The 26318-nt window shown below is 34.3% G+C and overlaps 1 protein-coding gene across 1 annotated transcript; it reads right to left on the reverse strand.

Annotated features, from left to right (window-relative positions):
- Nucleotides 1-495: 495 nt before the first annotated feature.
- Nucleotides 496-24688, reverse strand: LOC132543731 (nephrocystin-3-like). The gene is made up of 30 exons (XM_060207253.1): nucleotides 24609-24688; nucleotides 23007-23342; nucleotides 21562-21775; nucleotides 21128-21272; nucleotides 20446-20589; nucleotides 19149-19282; nucleotides 18749-18847; nucleotides 17568-17650; nucleotides 16645-16728; nucleotides 15941-16082; nucleotides 15277-15453; nucleotides 14856-14959; nucleotides 14298-14412; nucleotides 13263-13406; nucleotides 12714-12811; nucleotides 11958-12143; nucleotides 10948-11089; nucleotides 10048-10212; nucleotides 9481-9581; nucleotides 8830-8952; nucleotides 7613-7713; nucleotides 6787-6884; nucleotides 6206-6447; nucleotides 5734-5809; nucleotides 5379-5509; nucleotides 4172-4343; nucleotides 3730-3798; nucleotides 2494-2619; nucleotides 1497-1622; nucleotides 496-1032 (listed from the first exon to the last, which is right to left on the reverse strand). Exons 2-30 carry the CDS (start codon nucleotides 23246-23248, stop codon nucleotides 889-891), a joined length of 3927 nt encoding a protein of 1308 aa, XP_060063236.1. The 5' UTR covers nucleotides 23249-23342; nucleotides 24609-24688; the 3' UTR covers nucleotides 496-888.
- Between the last annotated feature and the right edge of the window lie 1630 nt (nucleotides 24689-26318).

Here is a 26318-nt window from a genome sequence, read left to right on the forward strand (position 1 = left end):
TCTGTCCACGGAACAAAACCATTCTTAATTATCTTATTCATATATCAAAAACGGAAAAAAAAACCCAACATACCGAAAGTCGTTGTGAAACCCATTTATCGCGCCATCATCAATGTCCAATGGAATGTGCGTCAAAAATATTGACATTATCAATATGTGACATGGTTATGCGTAATGAAGTAATGACGCTATCCCATTGTAAGTAGCATCATGACCTGTGCCAGCTGTCACATCCCTAGCAAGAACAGGATAATCCAGTGAGGTATGTGAAGAATAACATTCAAAGTAAACTAACATAAATCTGCCGAGGAGTCATGGAATATAAATCTGCGATTTTTGTAAATGAGATGATATGAACTGTTCCTACCTCATAATAACAGAAAGTAAAAACACAATGTATAACACTAGTCATTCAGGAGCCAAGAAATCTCTTCATCATAAAGTCCTTACTTAATACAATTACATTCAAAATAACAAATATTTCATGTGAATGTAACAAAAATATCACAGATTGTTGTGTTAATATTAAATCATAATTTAAAATTACATTTGACAAGCAGTTATTTTTCATATATATTGATATATCGTTTCAATCTACTTCCTTGGAAAATTGTTTAAGGAAATTACTAAAACATGAATCAAATGCTGTTTTTCAAAAGTTACAACAGAATACAACCTTGATATTGTTAAACCGTTCCTTTTGTTAAGAGAAGTTTCAGATCTTTAGAAAATTATTGTAACACCACAACGGTATGTTCAACATGGTTAGTAACAGGTTTTCCGTTTTTCGTAACGCTTGCTATTGCTAGGAATTGTCTCAGCGACAAACATCAGTACTCTTGTGTACAACTGTAATATATAAAGAATCATTAGTATGGTAGTAATCTACTACGTTTGTAGTAGATTTTTTACAGTCGAACTTGTGTCTACACTAGAACTTCTCCGTGATAACACTTTACTGCCGTAGGGTACGTCTGAGTCTTTTATCTCTGTAGCTCTCTTGTACAACTTAGCCGCAGTCTCAAAGTCCTTCTGTAAGTACACATCAGAAAACTGAATAAGATATCTGATAGTATAATTTACTAACATCACTCATGTACAATTCTTTTTACAGTAAATTTAAGTAAAAGATAGTCTGATTGGACATACAAGTTTATCTCATAAACCAATCATTTGTATTCTTACATTTACACATACAGTTAAATACAAACATCGAAATATCTTGTACCATATTTAAATTTTTTTTTTACAAAAGTCAATATTTGATTATTCAATCCAGTGATATATTTCTTTCTCAAGTACACAATTATTAAAATATCATTTATAAATAAGTACATCACTATTTTGAAATGTAAATCCTTACTATTTTTACAGAAGTTTTGCACAGTTTAACTTCCGATCATTACTCCTGAATGAAGGATATTTTCTTAACTTTACATACATTGAATGCATCAAAATTTGGACAGTTGATAAGTAGGAATACTAATTAAACATGCCTGTTCATATTTCATGACTGCGAGGTTGCGTAACGTCTCAGCAACGCGGGGATTATGAGCACCAAGACTTTCCTCATATATCTTCAAAGCTCTTTCGTACATAGGCTCGGCTTCAGCATACTTGTTCTGAAAAAACATTTTCTTTTTCTATCAGTAAATTAACAAATCACCAGAACAAAAAACCAATCCAAGCAACAGAAAATATATTATTCATAGTGTACGTCATTTCAACAGCCAAGCTTTGAGAATAATAGAATATATAAAAACAAGAGGCCCAATGGGTCTGAATTTACTATTGTTCACTTGTCCAGCAGTTTATGAAGAGAAGACTTAGGGACGCTTTGGCATGAACCAGTTGAAACAGTACAGGTGGTTTGGATTCCATGATACAGGAACATACATGTACCAGATGTTGAAACTGATATATGTAAAGCTCAAAATGCAAAGTTTCGGAATTTCCTGTCAAGCATTAAACGACGAACTAAAAATGAAATACAGTCCATTTTAACTTATACTTAATAGCATAATGCTTCCAGAAATATGTTTCTGTGCTGTCCCTGTCTTATGCTGAAATCCTCAAATCTAGTGATTTTCAACAAGTTAGTTTTGGACTGGTACAACTGGACCCTCAATCTGCACTTTCGTCCCTATCTGAACCTGGCATTTTTCATGTAGGTTCAACCTATGCAAATGTTTCAAACTCTTATGCTAAAGTTTGTTCATACAACCAAATTATACTATATCTTTCTAATATGCATCTCTGAGCCTCTTGGTTACATAGGATAAATTGTTTAAAGATTTCAACACATTTGAACCCTGTGACCTTGGTTGAAATTTCTTTTTTATTTTAAGAAGTAATAGATCTTCACCTCAGTATGCTACAGGCAAACTATCATGACCCTAGGCTTTAAAGTTAGAAGTTGTAGCTACCCTTACCTTATATACTTTGTCAAAATGTGTGAAAACCTACCTGTAAGGATTAATGACCCTGACTTACCTGTTGAGAATAAAGTACAGCTAGGTTGACGAGTGCTGTGGCAACAGATGGGTGATATGCACCGAACGACTTCTCGCGTATCTCTATGGCTTGTTTGTACAATGGCTCGGCCTGCTCATATTTACCCTACACCAATACAAAAACAAATGATTGATTATCAGGTTTTAATGCTATTCAAATACTGCCTTATCAAACAAGCTTTTGAATATTTGTTGATATCCCTAGTTTTTTGCAATAGATACTAGTAATTTATGTCACAATGAGGTCAAAATCTTTAAAATAATTATTAAGAAATTTCTACTATAACAGGTCTGTATTTTATTACAGCTGACCCTTCATAATCCAAACACCTTTTCCCCAGCCAAAATTGTCCCGATTACAATTTTCTGGCCTGTCAAGCTTTGTCAACTGGATAATATAGCAGAGTGATCTCCCTTGATTACATGACAATAAAGTCGTCAGTATGATGGTGTAGGTTGTATTCTGAATGTCTATATAGTATTTACTGTCAATAAAGGTATATACAAATGTCTTTCATTGTCTACATTACTTTCAATTTCATAAATAATTATCATGAAATAATTATGATTTTGATATAGATAATTTTCAAAGTTGAAAAGTTGTTTTCTTCATTTAAGTATCACAATTCAATATATTGTTTTATTGATATCAACAGCGATGTTTTGCTCAACAAGAGGCCTAGCAGCCTTGACACTCAACTGAGATACGCAATATTGAATATACAGGTTAAAGGGTAACTTTCATGAAAAAGAAATTATGACATTGAATATAGTATGCTAGTGTCAATATATGCATACCATCAAAACTGTCACCCTATACTAATAATTCATACAAAGCTATTTCCAGTGAGAAATAAACAACATTATGCTCAAATTTTTTTCTAGGAAAATTACAGTAGTCAACTTCCTTCCGAGGAAGAAATGTTGAGCCCCATTTTGTTAAGTTGCCACCAATGCTTTACAATTTCAGTTCTTACCATCACCGATGAGTCCTTAAAGAACAAAGTATCTGTCTAATTAATGCAGTTAAATTATTTAACTCTAAATTAAAGGTGCTATTCACTTGTGTGCCTTTTGTACAATCTCCGACAATTGAGCAAAATACAAAGTCAATGAAATCCCTTTCTGTATAAGCTTTGGGAAATGTTTTTCAAACGAAATGTAAATACTCCCAGACAATACTTAATTTCCAGGAATTTGTGTTTCCTTTCCTCACCTGTTTCCTGTATAGTGTTGCCAGATGCTTCACAATGGTCGCCACACTGTCATGGTTAATGCTTAAATACTGCAACACAAGAAAATAGATTTATCTATTAACAAAATTATAATTCTAAATGATGTATGGTTTTGATAAAGCCATATTATTCAGACTTTCAGATTGCTGTGTTATTGCACCAAAATAAAACAAGAAAATACCAACATGTCAACATAATTGTAATCCAACACTGAATAAAAGAAAATCCAAAACTTCACAAAATAATTACCATAAGACTGTTTTAAATTAGTATATGAAAATAGTGACATTACATATTTTTATAGGCCCTGTACTGCCTGTTTGTACAGTGAAGCATTGTCATCACACTTTTACATGTATTCTGTATACACAGCAAAACACTAAATGTATAAATTCTGACAACCAGTGTATAATGGGTATATACTTTGCTGCGGATCTGTAGCGCCCGTTCATATAATGGAGCAGCTTTATCTAACTGTTTACGGTCGTTGTAGAGAGCAGCCAAGTTGTTGAGACTCTGTGCTACATCTAAATGGTCTGGACCCAATGTCACCTCCCGCATCTCTAAGGAACGCTTGAAGAATGACTCAGCAGTTCTGAAGATAAAAATCAGAGGTTGTTTCTACATTTCTATACATGGATTCACAATTTGCTAATTTTGTTGTACAGTTTATACAAAAATTAAACAAGTAAGTGGATACCAATTCTATACATCTGATTCGTACCATACTTCAAAAGCAACTTTTCCGCTTATAGCTTAAATCAAAATAATTCACTATTTATCTCAACATCCAACCACTTCAACTCACCACTAATTCTAAGTATACTTTTACCTAAAGGAAGACTGAGTTTCCAAACACATCAGACTTTAATACTTTAATTGATGGAAAATAAGACTAGTGTATCTTATAAATAAGTTCTAGAGTTTACAAATATGAATATGTTAACAGAAGGATGAAATTATACCTTAAGTTACAACTGAATTCAGACCTTGATTTATGGTTTAAACTAGAGATGTCAGTTCGATAGAAATTCTTATTCGAATATTTGTCTGTTTCAGGATTTGAATAATCGTTTTCATATTAATTCCATACAGTATGTTACACAACTTTCAGAAGGCAGTCATTACACATTACTGTACTGGTAATATTTAAACAAAACAGACTGAAATGGTGCCTACAGTGGTGTAATGTCTCAATTTCTTTATTATGATGAAAGAAACATAACTAAGTTTAACTGAAAAGGGCAGTAGAATAAATGAAATAAATTTCTAGGTCTATTTATCTGGTTTAAGGACTTGGTTTTGATTATACGAAATTAAACGAAATGAAGTCATGGGAAAGACACACATATATCCTCTCATACATCATAACTAAGAAAACATTGTTATTTTGTTTGAACTTTAAACAGTCAAGTTAGATCAAGAAATATATTCAACAGCACTTACCTGATGGTCTTATTTAATTAGGTATTTAGAAAACATAGTATTTGATTTATGGAAACATAGACCATCACGTGAAAACACACATTTCTAGAATAAATACTTCTATCGCAATAAAGGAAGTCAACGATCAGCACCGGATATAATTTCTCTAATGACTTGCTATTAAGTATAAGTGTTATACACTCACTCGAGGTTATTTTGTAGGTAGTACAATACTCCCAGTTCATTTAAGGTACGTGCCAGGTCTGGGGAGTCGGGACCTATTGCTAACTCCTCCAACTGAAGAGCTCGCCTCTGTACTACTGACTTCATCTGTCCCTGCAAAGATATAATTTACAAAAACTGATGCTGGTAGAATGTCAATTAACAATAAACACGATAATGATGTGAAATATACAACATTATGACCTCTTCTTATCGAAACAACTCTCTTAATCCTAAATATAAATCTTTTCCTAAAGAAAAAAATATCTCTGGAAAGACACTATTTGTTCTCGTTAGTCAAAACAAAATCCTTTTAACTGATGTAGTACACTACTTACGGAATGTGAGCGAGGAGTTTTAGCTTTCTTCCTGATTGACATAGCTCTTTTCTTCAGCGGCTCTGCTAAATCATGCCTAGGAGTAAATTTTCAAAAATTAAATAGACATCTAAATAATATAAATCTAGTATTTTCAAATGACATTTAAAAATATTTCAAACAATTCAAATTAAGTAATGATTCCTTTATTTCTATGAATTCCTTTGTAGTAATGTCTAAATATATCATATACATGACGTATAAGGATTGTAAACTATATAAGCCTTTGGGTTCTTCAGAACTTGATCAAGCAGTAGCAAGCCACAGCAGCTAGCAAGCTTCTTGTCCATTTTTCTCCATTATCTTAAGATAAGATATCACCAAACCTCAGCATAGAACTTACAGCAATAATGATATCCGATAGTATAAACTGATACAGAATTTTCCCTAGTACAAATGTATATTGGCCATCCTAGAATCAGAGAGATCTTACTTGTCTTGTTTCTGGTACAACACAGCCAGAGCATCCAGTTCTTTAGCTACCAGGTGATGATCACCACCATAGGCGTTCTCGTACATGGTCAGGGCCTGTTTGTAAAAGTCCTCGGCAGTGGAGAACTTCCCCCACTGGGCATGCAGCCCTGCCAACTGGTGCTGAGATCGTGCAACGATTGGGTGGTCGGGATCTAGGGCAATCTCACGCACCTCTAATGCCCTCTGGAGGGCAGGTACTGCCTAGAAGTCAGCAAATGTATAAATTAATTTATTAATTATCATTGCCATTTCATTTTCAAATTTTTCAAATTCATTTGTTGTTTAAAATTATACGAAATACTCCTTTAAGTTTCAAGTTTTCATAAATTATGTACTTAAGGACAATTGAACTGAATTGACCTTGTGTAAATACAAACGTACATACAAACCTCGCTGAAGTAAATTTTCAGAGGCATGAAAGGAACAACGACAAATTTAACCCTAAATTTTTGGTGTGAAAGATTTGTTTAGAATTGTCTTTTCTAACTGATACATGTATGTAGCATGTTAACAATAATTAGAAGAAAATTCTGACTTTACCTGACTAAGGAGGCCGAGATCTTTAAGAAATCTTCCTTGGGATTCGTACATGTCCGCTATCCTGGGTAAAGTTACCAGACCATTGTGTTGACCTACAGCTGTAAAGAATCATATGTCATTCATTTGGTAATGGCTGTCACCAATACATACCAGTCCATCATCAACACATATAGTAAATAATGCTTCTTCAGGTAATCTTTTACTAGAGAATGAGAAATCATGCTATAGCTCTATAATAAGTTTTTTCTGAGGTAATCAGTTGCTTATATGATGCCAGACTATCACTTTCTTGAATAATTGCACTTTCAAGGTATCTATTTTTCTCAATTTTATTCCTTGAAAATAACATATGTAACAGAAGCAATTTTATGAGGACTACTACAATTAACAGCCTTAATTAATGAATTTTTTCATAGAATATTTCAAGTAAGTTTTCAATATATCTAATTTTTCAATATCTATAAATTTTTAATTCAGAATACCTCACACTTGAAACATAACTTGGAAGTATTGACAAAGTAAATGAATTTATTAATAAATACTAACAAAGCAGCATCATATAAGCAACTGATTACCTCAGAAACTTATTACAGAACTGATTTTAATTCCTACATTTACACAAAATGAATTAAAGATTCAAACATCAGTTTGCTTAAACATCAATGTTCACTGTAACTAATAACCAAATGGCCATTAGTAAATTCCTTGTAGTAATACAACATAACCTATACAAGTAGTATTTCTTCAGTCATTGATAATTATAGAAGGTAAATGAATGTTAAATTAGACACCACTGAAATTTTAACAGAGCTGCCCTTTCACTTACTAGCCTCCATTCTGCGCGTGGCCTGGAAATATGCTTGAGCCATACTGTTCTTGTCTGCAGCAATATACTGCCAGTAACTAATTAACTCAGCACACCGCCCTCTGTAATAAATAATAGTTACAGACAAATTCTCAAGTGAAACCTGTCAATGTATGCCATCCAACTGAGATGAATTTAAATTTCTTATTAAGGGCTACTTCAAAGGCCAGAAATTAAGAAATTCTTGATAACAAGAGAAAATGCTGAAAGTCATGGTATTTACACTGCAATAAGACAAAAGATCCATTACAATATTATTATTACAGAGAACCCCTTAATGTCACATCTGTTAATGTCACTTTCCAGTTAATATCACATTTTTTTTAAACAGAGTTTTTCCTTACATATTCTATGTAATCCTGATACTGATAATGTCACTTATTTTCATGTGGACAACACTTAATATCACTTCATTTTGCCGACTATCACATAAAAAACAGGTTAATCACAGATAAGTGAGGACAGGATCAATGGATTCATGTCTGTATTATTACATTCTTAACAGTTAACACATAAAAGGTCATTACGGCCATCAACCATTGAGGTCCATTACATAACCTCTGATTCAATGTACAAATGTGGGCTATATCCCCATTACAGAATAATGGTCTATCATATGTTGACATCTCTAGTCAAAATGCTGTGATAGATGATTGGGTTTGTTACTATATACATGATCAATGCAAAATAAAGACACTACCCTATATGTGGTACTACTTGTGTTAAATCACTTTTCATAGAAGCCACCATTTGTTAAAAGAAAAGTTCTGCTATCATGCATTTTCATTTTTGACTGAAATAGTCGTAAGCCTTTTCTCTAGAAGTACATTTTTTTGGAAAGTGATTGTAATGGACTTCTGGATGAGTTCTTCTAAAGCACATCCCTCATAAGATATTAATGTTTCCTTTGCTACATAGAGACAGAGATAAAACAATAAAATTTATATACCTGGTAAAGATAATATAATGAATTGGCTGGCTTGATGACAAAGGAATAGATAATTACATGTACCAGTAGGTTACTTAATACTCTACTTACTTAAGATAAATCTACTGGAATAGACAGGTAAAGTATTCCCTAACTGGCCTTAAATCGTTGGGACAGATACAGGTAAAGCATATCTTGCTTACCTGGTATAAAATTGTTGGAATAGACACGGGTAGTATACCTCACTTACCTGGCATAAAATCGTTGGAACAGACACAAATTCAATATACACTTTTCTAAACTGTCTTTGTCACCCTTCTGTCTAATTAGCCAGGGAAGTTCATCAGACACCCGACATGTCAACTTTCCTGGACTGAAACACATAAGACACATGGGAATTTATTTACATGTATGATAAATTAAGTGGTTTGAAACACACCAGACACATAATGAATCAAATGGGTTGAAACATATCACTGATATGCATCGAGTGGGTTGAAACACAACTGTATATTTATGGTGAAGTAAGTAGGTACCTGGTCATTATTGATATTGTAAAACACAAATTTGTTTAAAAAGAAAGAAATCACACTGATAACTGAATTTATCCTGCAGAAGGAAAGCAGAGACAATATGCTCCCATGAAAATTTTTCAAACATAAAAAGAAGAAAACATGCAACTTTTGCTTTCTTGACTTTTTGCGATATTGAACGTATTGCTTAATTCGTGAAAATTATATAAATGCAAAAAATTTCTGATATATGGTATTGTAGCAGAAGTGATACATGTACTGACATGTTACAGGTGAGTTGTTCGCGAGACAATTTAAAAGCAAAAATTTATCATCAAAATCAGACAATGATTGACATGACTGGAGGGCAGTTTAATCAGATAACGTACCTTTGGAATTGTGTGAAGTATTGCACTAGGTCTTGTCGTAGTTGAGGGACTAGCTTCACTTCCTCCTTACCAAAACAATATTCCTGTACAGCTTTCTCTACCTAGCAGTGAAATTCAGAAAATAATGAAAATCATTATATATTGAAAAAAACACAAGTGAAAAAAACTTGGAAGTTGCCCCCAATAAAATGTTCAATTACTTTTATTGTTTGACTTATTTCTATAAACAGTAACAGCAATTTTTAACTTGAACACTGAAACATAAACATAGATTTAGAGATATTTCATGTATGAACTTTACATATGTGTTGATCAGTATACCTAAAGAGTGCCAACACCAACAAAGTTGATGATTTTCTATATAAACATGTAGTTATATTGTGACCTTAACCCTTGACTCCAAAGAAATGCAGTGAGTAGAGCACTGAAACAATTTAAGATTTATTATCATGCAACATTCTGTAAATTATGTGTATTTGATCATAAAGGTACATGCATGAACAATTTAGCTGTATTAGGTACAGGCATATATTAGATAGATGTCAGATGACTGAACAAGTAAATTACCTGTTCATGAGCAAAGGACAATAAGCCACCCTGGTACTTAAGAACTAGTAAATCCACCAGAACTTCTGTAAACAATGCTAAGAAATTCCATGTTAAAGCTTGGATGAGATCCAGGAGTTCCATCTCTGTCAATCCACTTCGACTCACATATATATATCGCAGGATCTGTCAACAAAGCCATGTTTGTCATTAACCTTGTGTATACTACAGTAGCCCAGTTACATGTAATTTCCCTCAGTTACCTGTAATTTCCCACAGCTGCCGGCTATTTCCCTCAGATACCTGTTATTTCCCACAGTTGCCTGTTATTTCCCTCAGATACATGTAATTTCCCACAGCTGCCTGCTATTTCCCTCAGATACATGTAATTTCCCACAGCTACCTGTAATTTCCCACAACTGCCTGCTATTCCCCTCAGATACCTGAAATATCTCACAGCTGCCTGCTATTCCCCTCAGATACCTGAAATTCCCACAACTGCCTGCTATTTCCCTCAGATACATGTAATTTCCCACAACTACCTGTTATTCCCCTCAGATACCTGAAATTTCCCACAACTGCCTGCTATTCCCCTCGGATACCTGAAATTTCCCACAACTGCCTGCCATTTCCCTCAGATACATGTTATTTCCCACAACTACCTGAAATTTCCCACAACTGCCTGCTATTTCCCTCAGATACATGTAATTTCCCACAACTACCTGTAATTTCCCACAAGCTATCAGATACCTGCAATATTCACAGCTCCTATTTCAGATACCTGCTATTTCCCACAACTACCTGCTATTTCCCTCATATACCTGTAATATCTCGCAGCTACCTGCTATTTCCTTCAGCTACTTGCTACATCCTTCAGCTACCTGAGGCTACCTATGCATTAACACTAAAAGCAATGCTCACCGTCTTCAGGAAACCACGTGTGTCATGTGACTCGAGTGATAATCTCACAAGGTCAAGGACCTTGCTGTACAGACTCACACAGTCAGGACACGTCAACATCACATCCAGGTGGCGACCCACTTTACCCTCATGTTTAGCATAACTGAAAAGAAGAAATATTTTAGTACAAGATGGTGGAGGAACATACAGACCTATATATATGGTGAGCTAAGAACAAGATGGACTAAATTATATAAAGGAAGGGAACCTTGTACCATAATATAAATGAGATATAAGTGACAATAAAAAGACACAGAACTTTGTGGCAGGCAGTGGCCATGATTCATGAAAAGGAAAATAACTAAGGGCACTTTCACAAAAGCAGCTGAAATAGTTGGACAGGTTGAACCTGCAAGAAAAAAGCTTAGTACAGATTGGGACTCAGACTGGACTGCAGAATATTTAGCATGTGTATTTTGAGTGGTCCAGCTGTACCTGTCCGAAACTAATTTGCTGAATATCATAAGTTTTCAGAATTTCATCAAAAAAGTAGGGTACATGCACTCATATTTCTGGGAGCATTGTGGTATAAAGTATGAGTGAAATGGATGGTATCTTAACTTTAGTTAATTGATTTATGCTTGACAGGACATTCCGAAACTTTTCTTACTTGATAGATATCAGGACCAACATCCGGTACAAGTGCATTTGCATAGAGTGGAATAATTCCAGACCACCTGAACCATTTTAACATGGTTTCACAAATGCAGCCTAATTCAGTAAGACAAATGAAGCTAACACATTAATGTTTAACTTGCTAGCACCAATATTATGAAAAATAAATACAAATTATCTGTACCTTGTTCTGGTAATTAGTGGGTTCCCCATGAGTATGGCAAGGAGAACCAACAGAATGTGTATGGTGAACCCTTAATACATGACTGCTGCCAAATTTCAACCAAGCATTGTCCTTACTGAACACAAGATTGGTGAGGACAGTGAGTAATGCCATTCACAACACAATGACTTACCTGGCTATATGACGAGCTAGTACCATGACATAGAGAGGACAACATGTGGCTGCTGTACGACAGTGAGTAAGGATCAGTGTCTCCTCATCTTGGCTTATCTGTGTATCCTGTATAGCAAGCTCTGCATGGATTAGCTCCTTCACATTCTTGTTACTCAGTGGCTCCACCTGTAGGGTTGGCCAAGATCTAAGGGGAGACAAAGAATTGAAAAATAAGTTTTGTGAGAAATCCCATATCTCAGGACAAATTTCAAGTATAAATGAAAATGAATGAAAGACTAAAACTCTGTACGATTGATCTATACCGAGAATCTCAATTACATTTTTGCCAGAGAAATATCACTTACTGTTATCTACCAAAGGGTTATAACTCTGTAAATACATAGCCAATAGACTCAATGTAATTAAGTTCCATAAAGCTTATCAATCCATGAGATTTTTGCATTAGATAAAGTAAAAGGCATGTGATATTGTTGGAGATAGGCCCAGGTCAATGTAATACACTGACTGACAGACAGATTAGCTAGTCTATACTCCTATACAGTAACAATGATGGACGGGAATCTAGAACGAAAACAGGAAATATCTTTTAAACATTTAATCATAATTGTTATCCAATTTGTTCTATTATTAACAAAAATTAAAAATATCAATATCTGTAATATATGTTACAAGATAAATTTTGACGGAATCAAACTAGATATAAGTTATTTATAACTGAGACAACAATTATATAGACAGCTTCCTGGTTCTTTACCTCCATGCCTGAGGACAAGTCTCATCCGTGACAGACACAATCACTCTTGTATCTACAGGTAAGGGATCTAGTAACCACTTTAGATGTACCTCAGCTTGCTATAGAGAGACAAAGCACAACAGCAATGTTCATCTGGCAATAAAGATAAGTTCACATCTAAATATTAATTCACAGCTGTAATGTTTTTAAACAGTTTCATGTAGTTAATTTGCCTGAGGCTAAATCCAGTTAAGTAGCCAATCAAACAGATGGTTAACACTTTCATTTATTTAGAAATAACAGAACATATTTGACCTTTGACCTATGTAGGTACAAGAACCTTGACCCTTGGCCTATGCTGACCCTAAATCCAGGCACTAGATTGATGCTGTATTGTGACTGGTGAATCAACTTCTGAAGAGCATAGATAACCCAGATATGTCACTTTCTTTATAAACACTGTTAGAAACATGACCATAAAAATCATATTTTGTTTGAAGATAAAGGAAACCACATAGTCACTGGTTGTATTTCCTCATACATGTAAATCATGCTGGCAATGAATTCTACCTGAAATCTGTCAATGGAGTCCATAACCAGTATCACTCCGCCCACTGTTTTGGCTGAAACCTTCTCCAACCAACGTGGAAACTCCTCCACAAGACGCCCAGGGTCACAGGTCAAGGCTGGTGGTGAATTTACTTGTTGCATCAACTGTCAAAAGACACAGACATTCAACTTGTTTGAATGAAATATATCCCACACCTGGACTTCTGATGCTACTATGTGTAATTTGCAACATGTGGAACACTTCTAATACTACTATGTGTAATTTGTAATATTTTTGAACACTTCTAATGCTTCTAAGTGTAATTTGTAATATTTCAGAATAATTTCTTCAGATTGATATTATTAGATATTCCCACCTATATTATGACTATTTAAACTAGAAAATGTCTGTAAGACATGAATGCATGAAGTCTTTCCATACTTGATACTTGTATGAAGTTTCATGAAAATTGCCTTCCGAATGAAGTTGTTAGGTGGTATATACTGATTTGGGACGCGACGGGACGGGACGGACAGACATGGGCAACGCTATATGCCCCCGGCCATAAATGGCGGGGGCATAAAAATATATACTCAGCTAACTGAGAGTCAATTATTGTCTTTCAGAGGCTCTATTATTTTTCCTTTTAAACTTTATTAATTTTACAACAATAGCGAAACAAGTTTTTCCAACTTATATAAATCACTCTTGTTGGCGTGGATAGAAGTGCACAAGGGGTTTTACTGTAGGACAAAACCGAGTATGTTGGGAAAACCAAGATGGTCTGGTAGGTGACCCTAATTACCTTTTCACATCCGTTCTAAGAGTTAATCCCATGATATGTAGGTAAGAGGCGTATGTATTACAACTATGACATCCAATCATCCTATATTCATTCCTTATGATAAATATCACAATATATCATACCTGGTTAATTTTTAACATCTTTAACTATAACTAATTATCTGACATAAATTAACATGAATGAAGTTATATCTAACTTACATCATCATTTAATCTTCAAATCTAATGCCAATGACTGTGATATCACTTACTTGTGCAGTCAGTCTTCGTATCATATTGACCGCATCAGCACTGACCGATGAGTTACTACCTACGAAGTGATACAGAACGAGACTGCTTGGCACTTTCTCCTGCTGTAACTGTATCCTGTCAGAAAAAAACATTATATGATCAATTACACAATGGCTACCTTCAGAATAAACAAAATTTAATGTAGAACAAATTTTTTCTTGTCAGTGTCTAATTTTTGTTATTTTCTTTTCTGCAAGGTGAATATTGTTAATATCAAACAGCTAAATATTTGTACAGGTTGTTACAATTGTTTTTATCCTGTTGTTTCCATTTTTCATGGTTACTAAAAGTTTAAACCAGTAAGTTTTACAGAAAGTTATGGAGAGTTTCAGTTCTCCTTAAAATATGTCATTTTCAAGGTACTTTTTTGGATATCATTCAGTCTTCAAAAATTGTGAAAAACAGAACATCCTGATAATATTTCAGATTTCCAACTGGAAACAAGATTCATGCAGCAAAGAGGACAGTTTTTTAGTTTCAAGGATGACCAAGAAAAGCTTGCAGTCAAAAAGTCGTACCACTTGGCGAGGAGCAGTGAACGTCCTGTTCCAGCTGATCCAGTCATCAACAATGGAGGTAGGGGCCCGGCAGAGAGGACATGACCATTCAGTCTCTCATAGTGCTACAAAAACACAACTCAAATCATCTAACTTCATCATAGTTAAATGAAATATAAAGATAGGTCATTCAAAAATTGACAACGCAATCTAAGTGAGTGACTAGTGCTTTTTAAGAAGTAAAATTACAATTCAGTGTATTTTAGGGAAATACTTCTTGAGAGTATAGCAATAGATAAGTAGCTAAGCTAATACAAATTTCAATGATGCCTTGAATAAGTGTTAAATCCTAATATTACTGATTTTGACCCATAACTACCGTTTGATACTATTATTCTAAATTAACTGTTGGTCTGTAGTGGGAGTCTGACTACAAACTTACTTTTTCAAAGCCGAGCTCACAACTTGAGCGTTTGGCAAAATTGATGGCTTCCATTTGCTCCAGGTCACCATGGATATCGAATATAGACCCCCCACAGAGTTGTTCCGGACCCTCCCCCTCCACAAGTCCGCTGTCCTCATCCTCCTGTTTCTCCAGCTTATTACCTACACCTAGTTCCTAAAATAATCAAAAGAAACATTAGTATTTTTTCACCTGACATCCTTTTCTATAAATGGACACAGTATACAGGAAAGCATTCACTCTGGGATTTTTTTGCTATCACATAAAAGAGTAAGTTCCAATTTTGAAAATTAACCATGAAGATCAGTGCTAGATCTGTGGACTAAGGAATCTATTTGTCAAGTTTTGGAAAAGATTTTATAGTCTTGCAATAATTTCATGCAATACTGACCACCAAAAGTAAAATATGGCGAATGGCCTAAAAATAGATCAATATCTTCATTGACAATGTACAAATATAGAAATTTAATGTGCATCATAATTTCAGCATTCAAACTTTTCATGAAACAAACTCTTATTACCAAACTGACAGAAAAAATGTTTTCTTTCCATGAGTAGAAATCTTGTGATTTTTACAATCTTTGAAAGGATTCAAACGTTCTTTCAGGACACAGCTCCATTTAAAGATTATGCTGATACTTACTCCCTTCAGAATTTTTTCCAGTTCAGCACTAGCCTGTTCTACTCCCCTACTGGGTACAGTGTATCCGTCTACGACCTTGGCACATCCCATTTCCCTGACTTTGACCTTCAGGTCCTTGGCCTCACCTTGACTTGACCTACTTCTGTGTTTAACGAAATTCACAGAGAAAACAATATATAAATTGTTTTTTTCTTATTTTATTTTTTTTTTAATATTTATTGACCGCTTAAAGACATCAATTTCCTATGTTAAGGATTAGATCATATGAGATTTATATAATATTATTGGAACTTATCATGTGTCTTACTGTTTTGTTAAATTACTATATAGAATTACTTTACTTACTGTAACATCATTGATTAATACATAAATATCAATAGATAGAGAACTACGCTAAGATGTCTTTAGAAACAATATATAATATCATAGAATTATATGCCTAATATTTGTCCTGCGATAAAAAGATATTAAAAATGTTCCCATTTATTGCACACAAAAAAAATGATGGAACCTGTCAAAAAATTGTAATTTTTGTTTGCAGGATCGCATAAGATTTGTAAACTTTTAGATGAAAACTGAAGTTAAATCTGGCATGAATAAATAATTTTAATTTACGCATAATAAAACAAAAATCACTTCAATGGAATCTAAATCAATGGTTATACATGCATATCAATGATACAGTACACTTATTTATATCATACCCTTTTGGTTCTCTGAAGCAGAAGACAGACGACCGCCATGTTGGATTGTCGAAGAATCCATGTTTGTATTCTGTAGCTGTAAACCTGAGAGATGAAGATCATTGATCATTATTAGTGCATCTGACAAAATCATTGATCATGGTCATATATAAGACGGAAATTGCTGATCATATTTCATGTATTAGACAAAAAACATTTCATTATTCTTAGTTCATCTGACAAAATCATTTTATCATTCTTGGTTCATCAGACAAAATCATTTTATTATCCTTTATTCATCGAACAAAATCCTTGATTATCGGACTGTATTTGTCTAAAAATTAACTTTAACAAGTCTTAGATATAAAAGCTATGAAATACAGTTTTAGCGTATAACACAATTCAAGTTCTAACAATTTTCACAACATCGCAGAACTTTCACAGCAATTTTCTACTTTGTCAAAAAATGTATTAAACAATTACAGCGTAAAAGATGAAAATTTACAAACACAACTGTTTTCAGGCAATAGCACTGAGCGTTTAAGAATTTCATTTAAAACGCCAGAAGCTGAAGAACATTTACATTTAAAATTCAGTCTGAATGAATGACAAAAGAAAATCAAAAACAGCTTGGATGTTATCTATCTAGCAACAACTCATACCTGGTAAAAAGTTGATATACATTTTCAGAAGAAATACCAACAAATACTCGATCACTGCTATGTATTAAGTCAGGAAGGATGTGTGTTGGCTCCTTGGACTTATTGCAAGAAAAGTACAATAATTATATTAATATTGAAATGAAATTTCACCAAGGAAAAGTAAAACGGCTTCATCAAGTCACAGTGGAGTAGCAATCTGAGAACATCCTTTCCTGTTGTAGCTCCATAAGTATGACATGAGGAAATTGTCCTCAGAATTAGAGAGGTAACTAAATGCGTTACCTGTCTGTGGCATCTCCTAGGAAGGCTAAAAAGATGGAAGACTTGGCAATCTGTTTCTGTCTCGTACTGATCTGGAGGTCAACCTAAAACAGTTTAATGATTAAGACACTTTGAAATGTATACTACAGCTTGTATTGGAGATAGTTGTGTCCCACGTCATATTCATGTCCAATGTCATACTCATGTCGAATGTCAAATTTGTGTCTAATATCATACTCCTGTCCAATGTCGTAACTGCGTCCAATGTCAAACTGCATTTATTTAACATTAGTTCAATAAAATTTCATGTAACACAGGCCTTTTGGAGAGTAATGTATAAAATCAGAGACAAGTTCCATGAATTTAGCATGATAATGACATGAGGCCAACAGGGATGATTGATTTAAGTTGAAAAAGCTTCTTTAACAATTGTTTTAAAATCCATAAAATTTCACTTATTATTAAATTTCTTCTAACATAATTAGAAGATGACTCTATCACATCTTGAAATTTGTGGCAGTATGTGATTGTACAGTCAGAAATTAAATTTTACTGGTAATATGTAGCAGATCTAGAGACTGTGAAATGAACACTGTCACTTATCAATCAAATATGTTGTTACACTTTAAAAATAAATTTTGGGATAATCTACCTGTGGGATATACCATACATCAAGGCATTATCTAATTTCTGTGAATTTAGTGACCCTTTCAAAATCTTAATAAAATTGAAATTTAAAAATTAGCATGTTTTTTTTCTTTTCATTGCAAACAAATGAGTAATACATCTGTAGAGTTGATGTACCTATATGCACCTGAACATTTTCTAGTCATGAATACTTCTATTGTAAACAAATACTAGTTGGTATGTAAATCTAATGATCTAGTACAACTGGTCAGTTAGATCTCCAGTTAATGACAGAACCTAGGTATACTGCTGTATGTATAGGATAAGTAAATTCAGAAATAAAGTCTTCAAACAAGGCTTTTAAAATTTCTGAGACGAGGAAATCAAAGAAAACGAAATATGAAAAATTTGCAAAGAGTACATTTGGGTAATTTTCACAAAAATTGCATAGCCTAAAAATATCATGACATACAATATCAAATGATTTAATGCTAGTTTGTTTTCCCCTTCTTGAAAACTCACAAACTGGATGGTAATGTTAAGACAATATACATTCCAGTAAAAGGTATTCTTACCTGGGTTGATGGTGGGTTGTTCTCGTCAAACACTAGATGAACTAAAGCCAGGCTTCGACCTTCAGCTTCACAGATACTAGACAGTTTTGGCATGTATTCCTGAAAAAAAAACCAAGTCAAGCTCACATTATTTCTATCATAAAGAAGTTTTAAATGTAATATCAAATGTGTTGTAATAAAACAGGACAAGACAAAAGGAATCTTTCTAAGACATCTTTCACCTGATTGAGTTTTAATATCTCTGATTACTAGTATTATAGGGAATTTTTCTTCATGTATAAATCACAATGTTCAATATCCTATTGTTGAGTATTTCCACCAATGAGTAGGAGCCCGTTGAGCTGACAAAGGACTGGGTACAAGCCTCACTAGACAGATATATGTTATATCAATCACTCACCTTGTTGAGTATTTCCACTTCAGCATGCGAGTCCCGTGGAGCAGATATATAGACTCTAAGAACGTGACTAAGGGAATGTTCTGGGATAACTGGCACCATCTGGGTCAGATTGGCCAATACTGAGCTCCAGTCCTCTTTAAACAGTAAGCAAGTATGTTAAGTTAAAAGAGAATAGGTCAAGGTCACATAAAATTGTATTTATCACACACAATATTTAATAGCCTCATTTAAGACGGTTTGATGGATAAAGTTGAGTAAATATAACAAATCACAAAATTTTATCTAGAGATACACAGAATTGTAAATTTCATATATGTAAGCTTAACCATACTGCATGAAAATTTATCTATTCATTTTGTTTTTCTTTGCAGAAAGATCAAGGTTGTGTGAGGTTGCTGTCATTGATTGTTGGGATTATCTGGTATGCAAAACTGACAGAGCAAGTAATCAATAATTTTCTATGAGCAAATAATGATAAATACAACTATTTGTGTATTATAACAATTAATTTTACAAACTATCAGAGCTGACATCACCCAAAATCAGGACAAAGTGTATAAACATCACCTAACAAGACCTGGAAATTACTAATCAGTAAAGAGATTACTAGTCAGTAAAGAGATTACTAAGTGGTAAAGACAGTGGTCTGTGTGGAACACTCTGTTCTACATCATGTTGGATATTGCAACAAAGAAGCCATATGCACATGTCTACTTGTGTAATGGCAGAAGTTAGCTTTGACACATTAGTATGCAGAGTGTGAACTGAAACTTTATTATGACTCAAGATTTATTATTTATTTAAATCTGTCTCACTTGGTTGTCTCATTGCGACCGTATGCCTATATAACACTGTTTTGAAAGATGGTAGCAATATTTGAACCATACAACTCTCGCTAGAAGTCATGGGTAAATTGTTGGAGTTTTAGAGCCAGTTAGAAAGCTAGGATTGGTAGTAACACCTACTTCTAAGGGCTGTGTCAATAGGTGAAGCTATAACTGTGTTGCATTTAGCCTAAAAGCTAGCTGATTTTATTTACATTTTATTTGGAATCCATTTTCTTACAAGTATAATCTTTTGATAAACTTATAATAAATGAAAGTTTTATCTCTTTTTAAGTCATGGCTTACTAGACAAACATTTCTTTTGACTCACACTATATAAATCTATATTCTGGGAATTTCTACCTTTTGCTACAGTTTTCACAAGTTTCTTTTATCTTGTCAGTATACAAGTCAGAGCTTGTTGGGAGACAGGGAATCTGCCTTTTATCATTTAAATATAATTTTTTTCCTACCTCTATTGACATTTGTAAAGGGTCCATCTGTGTCCATCATACTGTGGGCAAACTCTGGTCCTTTGATGGTAGGCTGATGGAGCTGTATTGTACTGCCTAAAGATGGTTCACTTTCTAAAGCTGTCCACCAGTCTCCAGGGTTACCTAGTACACACAAAATAATGATGATGTACACACAATGTGGTGACACTGTGTACATTGATGTACACAGAAATTGTGACACTGTGTACATTGAGAATGTAAAATCAAAACACATATCAGGATCATTTAAACATGAAAGATAAAAAAAATTTGCAAAATCTTATTTACAACCCTAACAAAATTGAATTCAATTGTTATTTATATATGGTAGGTCCTCCAAATGTGACCCTACAGGAAAAATATGATTAAATATCTGTCCTAAAAGTCACGGATGATTTTACTACGTAAATATATACGTATCTTGTGAAAAGAGTATCTTTTTGACTTTTTTTATATTTTAATAATCGAAGAGGTTTTCAAATAGCGATTTCCCCCGAAATATGGAGGGGCAAAGCATTAGGTCATACAGAAATATCAAACATAAAGGACAAACCTTATTTGATGTTCTTGGATTCAAAAGTATCATATCGTTCTTACAGGTTGAAAAAATGGACATTTTCAGTTTCCTAGTACACAGGTTTTCCTATGTAATTAATCTTACCCATTCCAGGTTCTATGAAGTCACTATTGGAGGCTGTATCAGCATCATCAGAGTAGCCATGAGTCAGCTTAGAAAGTTTGTTTTCTAGCTCTCTTTTGGCACGTAATAAATTCTGGATTTCATATTCTTGGTTTTCTCTGAAAATCTGAAAAATATACAAAACATTTAGTGTTACTTATATTAAAAAATAAATTGTTCACAATGATTTCATGAGATTTGGAAGAATAACAAAGGTCAAGGACGCTTACATTGGTGATATGTATTATGCATATTTCATATTCACAATCCCATACAGTGCTTTCATCTCCGAGTTTTGTAAATATCCTTACAGTAGTTCTAGAGAAGTAGCATTATCAAGATTTATTTACATATGAATGGATTAAAATGAATCTGTGCAAACAGTAATTTAAAAAGTCACATATTTTATGACTCACTTTGAATTGTCGTTGTACTTTGTCTCTGTCCTGTTCAAATGCCCCAGATCTAGCCAGAGCCTGCTGTTCTGCATCTAAAGCCCCATCCCTCTCTGTTCGTAAATTGGCACATGTTTTCTGCAGCACCAGGAGTTCAGCTCGAAGCCTTTTATTTTCTATTGTAAGCCTTTGTTCTTTTCTCTGCATATTTGCAATATCATTTTCTTTGTTCAATCTGAAGTAAGACGTATATACACTATATAACTGTAAATTTTACTATAATCAAAATACATGTCATGTTTTTCCTTCATGTACAATTGCGTTGTAACAAAGACAAATTCAAACATTGAAAAAATTCCTTATAATGTCTGACATTTTACTGTTACAAGGTGAACAACAACACTTTTTCTTCCTTTTCAACAACTCTTCATTAGGGAAGAAAATATCCATTTGCTTACATTACCAGCAGTAAGTTGTTGGCAGTTTATGGGCTCGTAATACACAACTGACTTTTGTAATGGTAAACATAAGTGTATATCAGCCATGCATTCATATGTAAGGACACCTTGAAGGCTCTTCAGCTGTACTAAATATACATGACTACAGCTTCACTGTATTTATCTTGCAATCAGCTCAGGGGCCAACACTATACAAGAGATCCCAGAGGGATCTTGGCGTCCAACATTGTTTGATCTTTATTTGCTCTTTGAAATTTGGATCTTTTCCCTTCTTTTCTTTCCTCATCTCTGTTTTTGCTCTTAAGGATAAGACATTTGAACATTCCTTTGCAGAAATAGCGATGATAATCTTTACCAGCCAAATCCAAACTGGCTGTCTGGAAGAAATTTTTCTTCTTCTGATCAGTTCCAACATCAAGTGAACACAGGGAGAGGCCAAAGGGAACATACCTATGAAATTTGGGAGATATCAATTCAGTACCACTTAAGAAATAGCAATAACAATCTTTACCAGTCAAAATCTCAGATGCCCGTCTGTTGGCCATTTTGTTTTTCTGATCAGTCCTAAAATCAAATTGGCACAACTTGGGACCAAGGGGTACCAACATCTGAAAGATGCATCAAATCCTTCTCAAGAAATAGCAATAACAAACTTTCAAAGTCAAAATACATGATGACTGCCTGTCAGCCATTTTGTTTTCTTTTATCACACCCAAAATCAAATGGACACAACAAGGAGACCAAGGTAAACCTATATGCAATTTGAGAAAGATACATACAGTACTTCTAAAGAAATAACGATAACAAAAATTGTTTACAGACAGGCGGGTGAATGGACCACAGATGCAGAGCGATTTGAATAGCCCACCATCTGATGATGGTGGGCTGAAAAAACAGTGAGATGACTAAGCATTTGATGGTAGTTCTATTGATGAAACTAGAGCAACTGTGTGCAGCCTTATTACAGAGTAATAGCTATTTCAATGTTTTGTTAAAAACATTTTATACCTGTACATCTCAAAATCTTTTCGTATCTTTTCTGCCTCTGGATTTTCCAAATCTATAGACAAAGCTGAGCGGAGACTCCCTCCCTTTGGTTTCTTGCTAGCTCCACTTCGCAGCCCAAGTTTCCCCCGAGGTTTCATCTCAATAGGAATTCTCTTGATGACTCCATGGCTGCTACCATCCAAATCTGTCCCAAGGATATCGTCATCTTCATTATTCCTCAGGAAGGAGCCTCCAGTACCCATGATGAATGGTTATTACTGTACAACAAATCTCCGTTTGTCTGGCGGTGAAGTTTATGGCATGTTTCTCAGATCAAGGGTAGTCTCAAAATACATTCTGCACAAAGATAAAAGGAAACTTCATATATTTTTTCCCACATGGCCATTACTCTACTAGTCTTTCCAATGTGTTTACAAGTTGATAATTCATGTATCAAATAAACAAACTTTTGTTATTCAAATTACCTGGTATACAATATATAATTTGCATAAATTCCTATCAAAATTTCACACAAGTGTCATAAGTAAAACTATAGTTTTATAATCATTCATCAATTCTACAATAGAGATTCAGCTCAGGTTTCAATCTTAAATCAGATAATGGGCTGCAGCTTATGCATGCTCGTTCAAGTCCTACTGAGTCAGTAGGAGGCTGCTCGTATCTTATCACACAAACATTCTCATTGTTTTCATTCACAGTCATAGTAACCAGGGATGTACAATTGAAAAGACAGTACACTGCCAATAGCTAAGAACAGATAAATTTGAGTTCACAACCCTTGTTGTGTCTGTGCACCATATTTCTTCAAAACTACATCTTATCATTCTTATCTTTTCAAAATGAATAGTACAGAAAAGCTGTTCTTTTCTTTCCTGAGCTTCATTTCTCACTGGCCAACGAAATGGCTTGGTTAAGACTGGTCAATGCTAACTAAATATAATGAGTCTAGAAGAGAATGAAACACGGGTACATTTGTATATAATTCTGAAGAGAGGGATCTTCTGTGACCTTAAAGCTCCATTAACATATACAAAAGCTACCATCAGATAAGCATTCAATGGACTTTGTTTTCACTGCCTGAACTATACATCCCTGTTGTACCAATGATGAAACAAACATACAAAATTTACATACTACTTACTGTCTAATCAAAGTGTAAACACTATCACAAAAATTAAGCCTTTATAACACAGTCTCCTAAACAGATCGACTATATTACATAACTGTTGTTTCGAATTTCAAAAGTAACCTACTAACTATTGATCATGACCATAATACAACATTTTGAGTGTAAGTTAACCAAAAATTGGAAAACTTTCTGTTCATCTGTTTGGACTCGTGAACAGAATATACTTAGTACCCCAGGAGGGGATTCTTGAAATTCAAATCATTCACATTTTAAAAGCTGCAAATCAGGAATTATGCAATTCTACCAATAATGCTGAAATGCTATTTCATACATATTTGTGTCGAATATGCCCCGAATAGTGATTCGGCCCGATACAATTCGGACTTGTTTCCAAAAAGCAAATTTTAGATTAAGAATGTTATAGACAACAAAAGCACAATCAGCTGTTTTTTGTGGTTAAAACGGATACTTACGTACGATATTTTGGTTTTAAATTGTTCTACATTTCTGGAAGACATAAGATCACGACTTTACATTCAATAAACAGACATGTTCATCATACAGTGAATGTTTGTTATTTGACGGAAGTGTATATGAATGAAGGGACGTAACTCTAACCGGAAGTCAAAATATAAACGGACTACGGATCAAATTTACGGAAGAGTAAACCGAAAACTCTGTCCCAACATGCACATATGACGTAAGACTATCCCGAATGCAAATGTATATATAGACAGGGGTTACATATATTCACATATAAACGATGGGAACATTGAAGGTTGTTAAAAAGGCGGAGGAGGGTAGGGCAACGTGTAGACTTCATTTCATTCTATTCCACCCACGTGTATCCTCGACACTCAAGGGTTAAAAAAAACTCACTTTCGCTCTCTGTAGATCTATCAAAATTGATAGTAACCCTCTGAAGTATTGAAGCTGGCCTACACGTGTCAACAAAGGATATATACACACATAAACATATACAGTAAGATATAGAGAAGCCAAAAGGACTGGTTGATGGTCATGAAATATGATTTTTTTTTTCTTTCTTTTTTTCCCAATAGACACATGCACATTCATTATACTAAAACTGACGTTTTTCGTTTTACCTTGTGCAAATTTACACATGACGTTGAATCTTCTTCTCCTTGTCTAGTAACTCCATTCCGTTGATATTGACGATTACATGGACGAGGGGCGGGAGGGTTGCACGTGCGTAGTGAGACATGCGAGGGATTAAACGAGTGCATTGATTTATTTTTGTTAAATTCGTGAAGAGGTATAAGATAAAAAGGGAAGATGTGTGCCCCGCAAGTGTTTCTGTGTGAGAGCTTCAAAGGTTACGTAGAGAATGTATGTCTTGAATCCCTCGCGTGTTGTCGTTTGTACTGCTGCTAATTGCAGACAAGGACGTATAATAAATATATATCTGTGTTATACGACCCTAATCATTTCTGACGGTGTACCCTCATGTACTACTTTCTGAGTGCATAAGGTTTTGATGAATTTATCTGGCGAATCTAGGACTGGGAAGTTTGGCCATGTGACGTGTGAGAATTAACTATTATTACTGAATATCTTGCATAGTATGAAGCGGGATGGAGTTTTTTTCTCTTGTTGAAAATCATTATCAGTATACTAGCTGCCTTATTCGTTGAGGGATTTTCATGTAACTTCATAAACATATCAAACATCAAAATACAGAATATGTATCTTTGGGAAGGTTCAGTGTGGTTGGGTCCAGGTCATTGTTGTTATTTTTAGAAAATCCTTCCTTTAGGGTTTCTCATCAAATTTCACACATTAAAAAAGTACCATATTATCGGGTTCGAGTTTCAGAAGTGTTGGACTATGGTTACTGTTGCTAATTTTCAGAAAAGATATCAATCATTACTATCAGTATACGTCCCTGTTTCTATGTAATGGCTTGTGTGGGCCAGTAGGGGGCATGTATTGCTTCAGCCGTGAATACTCAATATGCTTCTGAAGTGTATATTTCGTCCTCAATACAAGTTTCATTACATTTAAGGCACAACCATTAAGACTGGAAAACATTTTGATTATGACCAGCCTCTGTCATGAGTTTATGTGCTCAAATAAGGATGTTGCTGATGTGTCTATTTGAATGAGAATTGTATATGCAAGACTCCTAGTTAGGTTTGGATCACTAGTTACACATTTACTTG

The sequence above is a fragment of the Ylistrum balloti genome, unplaced genomic scaffold (assembly GCF_031769215.1).
Source record: "Ylistrum balloti isolate Yb309-2 unplaced genomic scaffold, AGI_CSIRO_Ybal_v1 Utg369764, whole genome shotgun sequence".
Taxonomy (NCBI): domain Eukaryota; kingdom Metazoa; phylum Mollusca; class Bivalvia; order Pectinida; family Pectinidae; genus Ylistrum; species Ylistrum balloti.